Here is a 13,971-nt window from a genome sequence, read left to right as displayed (position 1 = left end):
CTTAATTTAACCTATTTTTGCTGGGGGCAATTGAGGATGTATAAAATACTCATCAAGTACCTGCTTGCTCTGCGTTTATGTTTATAATCAACATTAGACTGTGCCTGCATAGCCGTTCATCTAACAAAGCAAGCCTATGAATTGTCACCTAAGGAAATATGTGATAACTGAACTAATGTAATATAACTTCTTTCCATGGTGTTCTTTGGACTATGATTTTCTCTAGATTTGCTTAACCGCACATACACATCACCTATACGTTGTTATAAGTTACGTGTCCCTTTGCATAATAGCTCATGTTGGCTGTACTCATAGGTGTGCATGTGGATGTATAATGGTGAGATGTTTGTAAGAATGTGTGCAGCTGCACTTTCCCCTTTTTAATTAGACAACATTGTCTTACTTTTTAATTGTCTGCGGATTGTAAATGTGATCCCTGTTTGCTGTGCAGGATTATTATAGTGGTTCTTTTGACACATTAAAAAAAAAAAAAAAATTGTTTTGTAGAATCAAGCAACGGTTCTCTCGCTGTTCTTGGGTGAATCCCTTTTTTTGCTCCGTTTTGTCTGTTGTGATATATGATTAGGAGAGACACTATTTCTGGCCTTCTTTGGCTTAGAATTAAGTTGTCAATTAGTTAAATAATGATATTTGTTTATTAATAATAATAATAATAATAATAAATTCAATTTGGTTGATCCGGTCACAAAATCAAATTTTGTTTGTGATGTTTGCTAGACCGCATTTGTAGCTCGCTGACGGTTTTCTTTGCAAGCAGGGGCAGCAGAGGGCATTTACTTCCTGTAGAGAAGATGCTGTATTGCAGAAAAGAGCGTAGCGCATGTACACACAACACTTCGCCCAGCGACTGATGTTGGCTACAAACTGGTGAAGATAATCGGAGCTCTTAATCATAAAAATTACAATGTTACAATAATGCTACAACTTAAAGTTTCTAAAATATTTATATACATTTCCACAGAACTCCCAGTTTAATTCCTCCAAAAATTACCTCAGATGCTCTTCTTTTTCCAATATTCCAGCTGCAATACTGCTCCACTGAGCTTGCACAAAATAAATTACTGCCATCCTCATCTGTGGAAAAGAGCAAACATGTTTTTCATACCTTAATCGCCTCAATACCAGTATGTTACACTCTCCTTCCTTTCCAGGCCATTTTTCAGGTGGACTGACAATTTCTCAGGCCCGCAACACTGGACCCAGATTAATGTGACTTTTTTTGAGACAGCTTTCTTTTGGTGATGTTTAATTCGTTTTTTTCAACTATATAAAAAGGGGGAAAAAAAACTAAAAAAAAAAAAAAAAAAAGTTTCCCTTACATTCTGTTATAAAACTTACAATACAAATGTATTCTATGCATTAAAGCGGAGGTCCACCCTAAAGTGGACCTTCCGCTCATTGGAATCCCCCCCCCCCTCTGGCGCCACAATTGGCACCTTTCAGGGGGGTGCAGGTAACTGTACAGTACAGGTATCTGCACCCACTTCCTGGATAGCTCTCTGCGGAAAGGGGCGTAGATTACGCCCCTTTCTGAAAGTCCCCCACTGCCTGCTGGGAAACACACAGATCCCAGAGGCAGCGGGTCCATCCTTATTGCACAGCGCGACTCGCGCATGCACAGTAGGGAACCGGGAAATGAAGCCGAAAGGCTCCACTTCCTGATTCCCATACCCAAGATGACGGCGGCGGCACCCGAGAGACGATCGAGAGATCGGTTTCGGGTGCCGACATCGCGGGCGCGCTGGACAGGTAAGTGTCACTATTTTAAAAGTCAGCAGCTGCATTATTTGTAGCTGCTGGCTTTAAAAAAAAAAAAAAAAAAAACGCGCACTCCCGGCGGACTCCCGCTTTAAGGTAAAAAAATGCCCCACTACCTATCCAACCACTTCATCCATAAAAACGTACCTGGCTCCATGTCACCACTGCCGCATCAATGTTCCTCCCCTCTCTTCCTGGTTTTAATGGAGAAACCGAGGACAGTGGGGACATAGGCTCCTGCTCTCAATCAAACTCCTGTGAGGAGGGAGTTTTCCAGTGTGGTGTGTGTCTACACAGACACACACAGCTCAGCTTAGGACCTGATGGGAGTGTGCATGCACAGGTGCATCCTTACCCTGTTACAGGAGGTACATTAATTAAAGGGAGAAGCATGCAGCTCCAGCATGGACTGCTAGAAAAGGGTGAAAAAGAAGATTTCTATACAAGCAGGGGTTACCACTTTATTTGAACGTAACGTTCATGTCCTTAAAAGCTAGGCATTTAATAGCAATAAGCAGTCCCCATATTTCTTTTGAGCCGGGTTTACATAATTTATAAAAAAAATATTTATTATTCTTATATAGTGCTGTCAATTTTCACTTTATATAATTTACATATTTATTATATATCCACATCAGTCCTTGTCCTCAGGAGCTTACAGTCTAAGGTCCCCAACTCACATTCATACCCATACCAGGGCCAATATAGACAGGAGCCAATTAACCTATCAGCATGTCTTTGGAGTGTGGGAGAAATACCCGGAAGAAACATTACAGAAAAGAACAAGTCCAGTTGAATATTAGTACCATAAACTATACCGTGACATGGATAAATAAAAACTTTCATAGACATGAAAGCCAATTGTAAACCATCTTTTTTGCAACTAAAAACAGTCATGTAATGCGTAAACGGAACGTTTCTACAACCTCTCCTGAACGATTTAACTTTATAGATAGTAACCCATGTTTAAAATGTCAGTTTTTCCATGTTTACATGCCGCGTTTGCGTTTAGAAGCGGTTCAAAATAGGCAAAAATGAAAAACGCCTGTAAATGAAATGCGGCTAAATGCGAGTTACTGAGTTTAGAAGTGGTTGGCGTTTGAAATGCCTCTAAACTCAGCTTCTGAACCAATTTTTTTGCATTCCAAAAAAAGCCTCTAAATGACTGTAAACTACCCTGTGTACATGTACTGATAACCTATCATAATATATATATATATATATATATATATATATATATATATATATATATATATATTTTTTTTTTTATTAGGGCTGGGAAAATCAAAGATTAATTCCTCGATTAATCGTAAATTATTTTGATCGATTAATTTTTTTTTGATCGATTAAAATTCTTTTGATCGGTACTCACCTCTTCGCCGGCTTCCCGGTCTTCAGGGAGCTCCATCGGAGATTCGGTGACGTCACGGACATCGACGTCACTGGACTCCTCCCCCCTTCCCCAAGTGCCTCCGTCTGCTAATGAAGAGAAGGGGGGAGGAGTCCGGTGACGTCGATGTCCATGACGTCACCGGACAGCCTGGACAGTGATGGTAAATTTAGATGTGGTTAACTGGGATCATTCAGTGAGCTAAGTGTAGGCAAATTTGGTAACCTTCGTTTTCATCATTGTTGTAAAAAAACAAAATGTAAACACTCTGGTATGCCTGCGTGACTGGCTAAAGTGATGCCTACTATAACATTACCGACAGTCAATATACTAGATACATTTCATAATTAACCACTTAACAACCAACCCATAGCCGAATGCCCTGGGGCGCGCACTCGAGAGCATCCGTGACCGCCGGGTCCACAGGACCCGGTGCATCACGGATCACGGTAAACGGCCGCGATGACGGAGTGATCACTTGTAAACAAACTGGCGTCATGTTATGACGCCAGTTCCTCCTTCCCCCTCTCTGTACCGTTCGGTACAGCGGAGGGGGATGAGATCGGTGTCAGCAGCGCTGTGGGCTGCATCTGCAGTGCCCACATCGCTGCTCACCGAAATTTAACCCCTCAAATCCCTGCCATTACTCTGCAATACCCTGCAATACTCTGCAATACTCTGCAGTACCAGCAAATACTCTGCAGTGCCAGCAAATACTCTGCAGTGCCAGCAAATACTAATACCCGCCAATACTCTGCAGCACCCGCCAATACTCTGCAGCACCCGCCAATACTCTGCAGCACCCGCCAATACTCTGCAGCACCCGCCAATACTCTGCAGCACCCGCCATACTCGGAGATACTCTGCAATACCCAGCCATAGTCGGTGATACCCTGCAATACCCAGCCATAGGCATCCCCCCCCCTCCCGCCGCACTCCGGTGCTTCTACCGACTCGCCAATACGATCAAAGCCAGAATCTTTTTTATTTTTTTTATTTCTTGCTTTCCAACCTAGAGGTGAGATGTGGGGTCTTATTGACCCCATATCTCACTGTAAAGAGGACCTGTCATGCCATATTCCTATTACAAGGGATGTTTACATTCCTTGTAATAGGAATAAAAATGATCAAAAAATTTATTTTTGGGGAAAAAAAAAAAAATGTCAAACTAAAATAAAGAATAAAAAAATAAAAAATTTTTTAAAGCGCCCCTGTCCCCATGCGCTCGCATGCAGAAGCGAACGCATACGTAAGTCCCGCCCACATATCTGTGTTCAAACCACACATGCGAGGTATCGCTGCGAACGTTAGAGCGAGAGCAATAATTCTAGCCCTAGACCTCCTCTAACTAAAAACATATAACCAGTAAAAAATATTAAAAGTGTTGCATATGGGGATTTTTAAGTAGCGACGTTTGGCGCCATTCCACGAGCGTGTGCAATTTTGAAGAGTGACATGTTAGGTATCTATTTACTCAGCGTAACTTCATCTTTCACATTATGCAAAAATTGGGCTAACTTTACTGTGTTTTTTTTTTAAGCACAAAACTTTTTTTTTTCCAAAAAAAAAAGCATTCGAAAAATTGCTACGCAAATACCGTGCGAGATAAAAAGTTGCAACGACCACCATTGTATTCTCCAGGGTGTTTGCTAAAAAAACATATATAATGTTTTGGGATTCTATGTAATTTTAAATGATGATTTTTACATGTAGGAGAGAAATGTCAGAATTGTCCTGGGTGCTCCAGAACGCCTGATGGTGCTCCCTGCATGTTGGGCCTCTGTATGTGACCACACTGTGTAAAAGTCTCACACATGTGGTATCGCCATAATCGGGAGTAATAACAGAATGTGTTTTGGGGTGTAATTTGTGGTATGCATATGCTGTGTGTGAGAAATAAACTGATAATATGACAATTTTGTGAAAAAAAAAGTAAAAAACAATCTTGATTTTGCAAAGAATTGTGGGAAAAAAAAATGACAACTTCAAAAAACTCATCATGCCTCTTACTAAATACATTGGAATGTCTTCTTTCCAAAAAGGGGTCATTTGGGGGGTATTTGTACTTTTCTGGCATGTTAGGGTCTCAAGAATTGAAATAGGCCATCAGTACTTCAGGTGTGATCAATTTTCAGATATTGGCACCATAGCTTGTGGACTCTATAACTTTCACAAAGACCAAATAATATTCACCAATTTGTACTTATTTTTACCAAAGATATGTAGTAGTATACATTTTGGCCAAAATTTATGAAGAAAAAATTACTAATCTGCTAAATTTTATAACAGAAACAAAGAAAAATTCATTTTTTTCCAGAATTTGGTATTTTTTTCTTTTATAGCACAAAAAATAAAAAACCGAGTGGTGATTAAATACCACCAAAAGAAAGCTCTATTTGTGTGAAAAAAAAAAAGGACAAAAATGTCATATAGGTCCAGTGTTGCATGACTGAGTAATTGTCATTCAAAATGTGAGAGTACCGAAAGCTGAAAATTGGTCTGGTTATTAAGGGTGTTTAAGTGCCCAGTGGTCAAGTGGTTAAAGTTAAACTAACTTTCTAAGTTTTTTTTTTTTTTTTTTTTTTTTTTTTTTTTTTTTTTAAGTTTAATAAAAAAAAATTACTTACTTCAGTGCTACAGTTTGAATTTTAAAACGTATTTGTGTGAACTGTGAAGTTAAGTCATGGATTGTGCATATGAACTAGTGTTGGGTGATTGTATATAGTGTATACCACATTTACCATTGACTAATGCAGAGTTGCAATGCAAGAAGATCAGCTAAAAGTAGTTGGATCTGTATGGGCGTTATAATTAATCGAAATTAGTCTATTAAAAAAAAAAAAAAAAAAAAAAAACCCACGATTAATCGAACATGAAAATTTTAATCAGTAACACCCTAATTTTATATATATATATACACACACACACACACACCAACCTGGGGTACAGCTATATTTGCTCATTATCCACTTGCAGACCAGCGAGGTACCCATGCAGCTGCAGACATCCCGCAATCTTTTTTAGAGCCAGCGGTCAGCTCTCTTGTAAAAGCAATCCTAGCAGCTAACTAGCCACTATATTGCATTTACAAGCAATGTTCCCCAGCAACACCCCCCCGTGGTTTGCTCTGGGTCTCCCGTCCCACCAGGAGACCTAGGCGACCAGCCAGCGTGTCTGCCGGCTGGTCGGACAGCCGAACAAAGCTGGGAACAGCTTTGATCGGCTCTCCGCTATGGTAACCCAAAAGCGACGACCTGACTTCACTTCCGGTTCTCCCGAATGTTAGCGGCATGATTTAGAAAAAAATCAAAAGCATGCAAGAACACCAATCTTGCTGTGATCACATGCTTTCAATAGGATGTTTACATTCCTTGTGACAGCAATAAGAGTAAAAAAAATTAATTGAAAGCAACAGTGTAAAAAAAATAAAAAATTAAGGAATAAAAAATATATTATATATATATATATATATATATATATATATATATACACACACACATACATATACAGTATCTCACAAAAGTGAGTACACCCCTCACATTTTTGTAAATATTTTATTATTTCTTTTCATGTGACAATACTGAAGAAAGGACACTTTGCTAAAACGTAAAGTAGTAAGTGTACGGCTTGTATAACAGTGTAAATTTGCTGTCCCCTCAAAATAATTCAACACAGCCATTAATGTCTAAACCTTTGGCAACAAAAGTCCAAATTGTGAGGTAAATTTCGTGTTATCGCTCTCACTCTCTCATGCTGGTCACTGGAAGTTCAACTTGGCACCTCATGGCAAGGAACTCTCTGAGGATCTGAAAAAAAGAATTGTTGCTCTACATAAATAAGGCCTAGGCCAGGGTTAAGCAACCTCGGCCCTCAAGTTGTAGTGAAACTACAAGTTCCATGAGATATTGCAAGACCCTGACAATCATAGGCATGACTCCTAGAGGCAGAGGCATGATGGGATTTTTAGTTTCACCACAGCTGGAGAACCAAGGTTGCCTAGGCTATAAGAAGATTGCCAAGACCCTGAAACTGAGCTGCAGCACAGTGGCTAAGACAATATAGTGGTTTAACAGGACCACTCAAAACAGGCTTCGCCATGGTCGAGCAAAGAAGTTGAATGTCATATCCAGAGGTTGTCTTTGGGAAATAGACGTATGAGTGCTGCCTGCACTGCTGTAGAGGTTGAAGGGGTGGGGGGTCAGCCTGTCAGTGCTCAGACCATACGCGGCACACTGCATCAAATTGGTCTCATAGCGGTCGTCCCTGAAGGAATCCTCTTCTAAGGATGATGTACAAGACAGCCTGCAAACAGTTTGCTGAAGACAAGCAGACTAAGGACACGGATTACTGGAACCGTGTCCTGTGGTCTGATGAGACCAAGATACAGTGCCTTGAAGAAGTATTCATACGTGTTACAACCAAAAACGTAAATGTATTTTATTGGGATTTTATGTGATAGACCAACACAAAGTGGCACATAATTACATGGTTACATAGTAGTAGGTGAGGTTGAAAAAAGACAAGTCCATCAAGTCCAACCTATGTGTCATTATATGTCAGTATAACATTGTATATCGCTGTATGTTATGGTCGTTCAGGTGCTTATCTAAGTTTGTTGAAACTATCGATGCCCTCCACTGAGACCACCACCCGTGAAAGGGAATTCCACATCCTTGCCGCTCTTACAGTAAAGAACCCTCTAAGCAGTTTAAGGTTAAACCTCATTTCTACGAATTTTAATGAGTGGCCACGTGTCTTATTAAACTCCCTTCCACAAAAAAGTTTTATCCCTATTGTGGGGTCACCAGTATGGCATTTGTAAATTGAAATCATATCCCCTCTTCAAGCATCTCTTCTCCAGAGAGAATAAGTACAGTGCTCGTAACCTTTCTTCACGAATATCCTCCAGACCCTTTATTAGCTTAGTTGCCCTTCGTTGTACTCACTCCATTTCCAGTACATCCTTCCTGAGGACTGGTGCCCAGAACTGAACAGCATACTCTAGGTGCAGCCAGACCAAAGTCTTGTAGAGTGGGAGAATTATCACTTTATCCCTGGAGGTAATCCTATTTTTATTGCACGCCAATACTCTGCTTTGTTAGCAGCAGCTGTGGTTTGCATGCCATTGCTGAGCCTATCATCTACAAAGACCCCCAGGTCCTTTTCCATCTTATATTCCCCCAGAGGTTCACCCCTAGTGAGTAAATTGCATTCATATTTTTGCCACCCAAATACATTATTTAAAATTTTTCTACATTAAACCTCATTTGCCATGTAGTTGCCCACCTCATTAATTTGTTCAGATCTTTTTGCAAGGTTTCCACATCTTGCAGAGAAGTTATTGCCCTGCTTAGCTTAGTGTTGTCCACAAATACAGAGATTTAACTGTTTACCCAACCCTCCAGGTCGTTTAGGAACAAATTAAACATGATTGGTCCCAGCACAGTACACTGGGGTACCCCACTTCCCACTCCTGACCATTCTGAGTATGCCCCATTTACCACCACCCTCTGAACTCGGCCTTGTAGCCAGTTTTCAATCCATGTACTCACCCTATGGTCCATGCCAACAGACCTTACTTTGTACAGTAAACTTTTATGGGGAACTGTGCCAAATGATTTTGCAAAATCCAGATACACCACGTCTATGGGCCTTTTATCTAGATGGCAACTCACCTCCTCATAGAAGGTTAATAGATTGGTTTGGCAAGAACGATTCTTCATGAATCCATGCTGATTACTACTAATGATACCGTTTTCCTTACTAAAATCTTGTATATCAGCTGGTACCATTACAGTCAGTAAAAATTAGGAACAATGATAAGGAAATTAATTGACTGAGTTCCCTATGTACCCTCGGGTGCAAGCCATCTAGGCCCGATGATTTATTGTTACATTTCCTCAAGTCTATTTCTAAGTCTGTCCTCTGTTAGCCATGAGGGCTCTTCCTCTGATGTGTCACGAGGACAAGCACTGCAGTTTTGGTTACTGAAGCCCCCCCCAATTCCCTTGTGAAGACGAAGGAGAAGAATAAATTCAATACCTTCGCCATCTCCCCATCCTTTGTAACCAGATGTCCTTCCTCATTCTTTATGGGGCCAATATGGTCTGTCCTCCCTTTTTTACGGTTTATATACTTAAAGAATTTCTTGTTTTTTTTTTTTGCTCTCCTTCCCTATGTGTCTTTTGTGTTCTATCTTAGCTGCCTTAATTGCACCCTTACATATCTTGCTGTATTCTTTGTAAAGTCTGAATACCAATGATTAGGGAAGAGCTTAGAGTTCGAGCCGAACCCATGTTCGACTCGAACATTATTTGTTCGGCCGTTCGCCGAATTCCGAAAATTCGAGTGGCACGTCACTGCCCATAATTCACTGCGGCATTGCAGTGCATTGCTGGCTGCTGATTGGCCAAGCATGCACTATGACCCGCATGCTTTGGCCAATCACAGCACAGAAAAAACGGAGAGCCATGATTGGCCAAAGCCAGGGTGGCTTTGGCCAATTATGTCTCAGGGGGTTTAGTATACACCCCCCACTATATAAGGCCACCTACGGGGCGGCCTTGTGTAGTGTGTTGCGGCGGTGGTTAAAGACAGAGAGAGACAGTGTCATTTAATTTGAGTTAGATAGCGTAGGCAGGCGAGTCAGTTAGCTTCAGTTACAGTGTGTAGAGGATATTTATGCATTCCAGGTGTCTTGTATATATATTTATACACTGTATTCAGTTTAGCTAGATCCGTTTCGGTTATTCTCTTCATAATATACTGACAGGCAGGGAGCTGCAGTATTTTCACTTAGTGTACTATGTCTTTTGCACAGTGTGCACCTAAAGCTTTACCTGAATACAATTGCCGGTGTTCTCATACAAATACAGACAGGGAGCAGCAGTATTTTTAGTGTCCTTTGCACATTGGGGACCTAAAGCTTTACCAGAACACAATTGCCGGTGTTATCATACTAATAATACTACAGGCAGGCAGTTGATTCTGCTAGCTGCAGTATAATCTATATCTATATATACATATACACACATACACGTCCCAGCTTTGTGCAGCTACATCTCCCTGCAGGCCATTAGTATGTCTGGAAGGCCAACAAGGAGAGGCAGACAGTCATGAGCCAATAAAAGAGGGTAAGCAGGCTCTGTGTCTAGAGGCAACAGTGCTGGTCATGGACATGGCGACTTCTCATCAGCAAGTTGCCGTAGGACACGCTTGTCCCTTTTTTCAGCAGCTGGCCGTGTTGAGCCGCAACATGACGAAGACTTGGTAGAGTGGATGACCAAGCCGTCCTCATCCTCCTCATCTCCTCTCACCCAGGCTCAGGGTACTTTGTCTGGCAAAGCAGCTGCCAACGTGGCCTCTTCCCTCGGCTCAATGGCATCATTCACTCCTTCCCTAGCCCCACCATGTCCTCCTGAGAAGTCCCCTGAACTGTTTGACCACAGTGTTGGGTACATGCTCCAAGAGGATGCCCAGCGTTTTGAAGGCTGATGATGGTACCCAGCTAGAGGAAGGCAGTAACATGAGCCCAGAGAGAGGGGGTGCCCAAGAAGGACAGCAGTCTGGCAGTCATGTTCCCCCAGCTGCAGCATACTGCCAGGTTTGCTCCAGTGATGAGGAGGAGGAGGAGGAGGAGGAGGAGGAGGAGGAGAAGGATTGTGTCAGCATGGAGGTGGAGCCTAGCACTCAGCACCACCACCAAAGGCCCAATTTTTCTACCACTGTTCAACAATGGCATGGAATTACAATTCTTGATATAATAGTTCACAGCAGGGCCCGTTCCAGCGCCCACCAAGAGTAACTGTGAGGGCTGACAGTGTTCTGGCAACACCAACAACTTAGGCCCAAATTTCTGCAGAGCATATAGGACGGGCCCCTACTTTCAAACATCCAATTTACAAACGAATCCTACTTGCAAACGGAAGGAGACAACAGGAAGAGTTGATATGGGAAAAATGTGTCTCCTCTCCACTGATGCTTTATCACCAATCCTTGTTTCACTAAAAAAACCAAATTTTCAAAAAACAATTGTCATTGGGACAGAAAGCGAGGTGAAATCTTCTGAAGAGGTGCACAGACAGCAAAACAAATGTTACAGGGGTGATAACCCTTCCTTATGTTTTCCAAAAAGCTTAAAAATAGATTTTTTGGCTGTAGCTACACTTTAAAAAATGTACCAGTTCAAAATTACAAACAGATTCTACTTAACAACAAACCTACAGTCCCTGTCTTGTTTGCACCGCCTGCATAATGCTGTTCAGAGTATATAGCGCCTGGGGGCTCCACGCCTTTCCTTTTTTTTATTTGGGTGCGGGGTTCATCTTAATATCCATACAAGACCCAAAGGGCCTGGTAATGGACTGGGGGGAGGTGGGTTCCATGCAGTTTGTCTCACTGAGTTTCATATCCATATTGCAGGGACCAGACTTTACATTAAAGCCGCAAGCAGTTTAAATGACTTTTATTCCTTTAAAAATGTCATTTTGTGCAGGGACTGTTCTAAGCATGGGAAACACATGCCACTTTACAAGCATACTATAGACACCCCCAGGTACGATATTTAAAGGAATATTTCACTTTTTTTTCCTCCACTTTAAGCATCATTAAAAACAGTGCTCCCGAAAAAAACTGACGTTTTTAAAACTTTTTTTGCATTTATACATGTCCCCTGGGGCAGGACCCGGGTACTTAAACCTTTTTTAGGACAAGAACTTGCATATTAGCCTTTAAAATTAGCACTTTTGATTTTGAATGTTCGAGTCCCATACATTTTAACATGGTTCTAAAGTTCGCGTGAACTTTCGGTCCGTTCGCAGGTTCTAGTGCGAACTGGTCCGGGGGTGTTCGGCTCATCCCTACCAATGATGATCCCTTAGCCTTGTATTTTTTGAAGGCCTTCCCCCCATACTTTTATATGCATTGTTACAGTGGAGTTAAGCCATCCAGGACTTTTGTTCACTCTTTTAAAATTGTATTTTCCAATGGGATGCACTGGCTTAAGCCCTTATTTAACCACTTAAGGACCGTCGTATTGCCAATGTACGTCAACACAATGGCACAGGCAGGCACAAGCACGTACATGTACGTGCCTGCCTTCCAGCGGGTGGGGGGTCCGATCGGACCCCCTCCCGCTGGATACGGTGGTCCGTTTCCCTCCAGGAGCATTCCGTGATGAGGGGATGGCCATTGGTTTTCGGCCACCCCCTCTCGATCGCTCCTGGCCAATGAGAAGCTTCCTCCCACTGTGTATTGTTTACACAGGAAGGAGGAAGTGATGTCATTCTCCTCGGGGCGGTCTTTTTGACCGGACTACGAGGAGAAGACACAAAGTAAGTGTGCACCAACACTACACTGACATGTAGGTACACACAGGCACACAAACCCCCCCCCCCCCCGATCGCCCCCCCTCCCCCCCCAGTCACAGTGTCACTGATTGCAGTGATCATTTCTTTACTGATCACTGCATTCAGTGTCAGTTGTGACAGTAAAAACTGTCAGGACAGTTAGTGTTAGGTCCAGGGTAGCCCCCTATCACCCCCTAATAAAGATTTAACCCCCTGATTGCCCCTAGAGTTAACCCTTTCACCCCCTTTTGCCAGTGTCACTAAGCGATCATTTTTCTGATCGCTGCAGTGTCACTAGGTAGCTAGTTATTTTTTTAGGTTCACCGCCAGGTTTTTATAGCGCTAGGTACCCCGATATACTACCCAATAATGGTTTTAACCCCCTGATTGCTGCTAGTTAACCCTTTTACCCCCTTTTGCCAGTGTCACTAAGCGATCATTTTTCTGATCGCTGCATTAGTGTCGCTAGTTTTTTTTTAGGTTCACCGCCAGGTTTTTATAGCGCTAGGTACCCCCATATACTACCCAATTGCCCCTAGTTAACCCTTTCACCAGCGATCACAGTATAAGTGTCACTGGTGACGCTGGTTAGCCAGTTAGTTATTTAGGTTCCCCGTCAGGTTTTTATATAGCGCCAGGGACCCCCATATACTACCTAATAAAAATGTGAACCCCCTGATTGCCCCTAGTTAACCCTTTCACCACTGATCACCGTATAAGTGTTACGGGTGACTCTGGTTAGTTTGTTTTTTATAGCATCAGGGCACCCACCATTTATTACCCAATAAAGGTTTAACCCCCTGATCACCCGGCGGGTGATATCAATTAGGTTTTGGGGTCAGGGTCTGCGTCGCCCCAGGCAGCGCTAGGTTAGTGCCAGTACCGCTAACACCCACGCGCAAAGCATACACCTCCCGTAGTGGTATAGAATCTGAACAGATCAATATCTGATCTGATCAGATCTATACTAGCGTCCCCAGCAGTTCAGGGTTCCAAAAAAACGCATTGTTAGCGGGATCAGCCCAGATACCTGCTAGCACCTGCGTTTTGCCCCTCTGCCCAGCCAACCCAAGTGCAGTATCGATCGATCACTGTCACTTACAAAACACTAAACACATAACTGCAGCGATCGCAGAGTCAGGCCTGATCCCTGCGATCGCTAACAGTTTTTTTGGTAGCATTTTATATTTAAATCCGGAAGGCAGTGCTTGGTTTTCGGAGTCCCGTACGTGGCTAGGCTCCCAAAAAGTCCCCCACATGTGGTATCCCCGTACTCGGGAGAAGCAGCAGAATTTATTTTGGGGTGTAATTTGACTTCTGCCCATAGCATGTGTGAGCAATATATCATTTAGTGACAACTTTGTGCAAAAAAAAAAAGTTTGTAATATTCCCGCAACTTTTGGCAAAATATAAAATATTCCATGGACTCAACATGCCTCTCAGTAAATAGCTTGG

General features: G+C 42.4%; 1 protein-coding gene across 7 annotated transcripts in view; it reads right to left on the bottom strand.

Moving 5' to 3' along the window:
- YEATS2 (YEATS domain containing 2) overlaps nt 1-13,971 on the bottom strand; it is a 141,686-nt gene that overhangs the window by 31,942 nt on the left and 95,773 nt on the right. For all 7 annotated transcript variants that reach the window (XM_077488372.1, XM_077488376.1, XM_077488375.1 and 4 more), the window contains one exon: nt 1,013-1,095. In XM_077488372.1, the coding sequence (XP_077344498.1) occupies nt 1,013-1,095 (83 nt within the window). The remainder of the gene's footprint in view (nt 1-1,012; nt 1,096-13,971) is intronic.

The sequence above is a fragment of the Lithobates pipiens genome, unplaced genomic scaffold, assembly GCF_037356315.1.
Source record: "Lithobates pipiens isolate NorthernLeopardFrog02 unplaced genomic scaffold, aLitPip1_a1.2 Scaffold_18, whole genome shotgun sequence".
NCBI lineage: Eukaryota > Metazoa > Chordata > Amphibia > Anura > Ranidae > Lithobates > Lithobates pipiens.
This window is presented reverse-complemented; position numbering and strand designations above follow the sequence as displayed.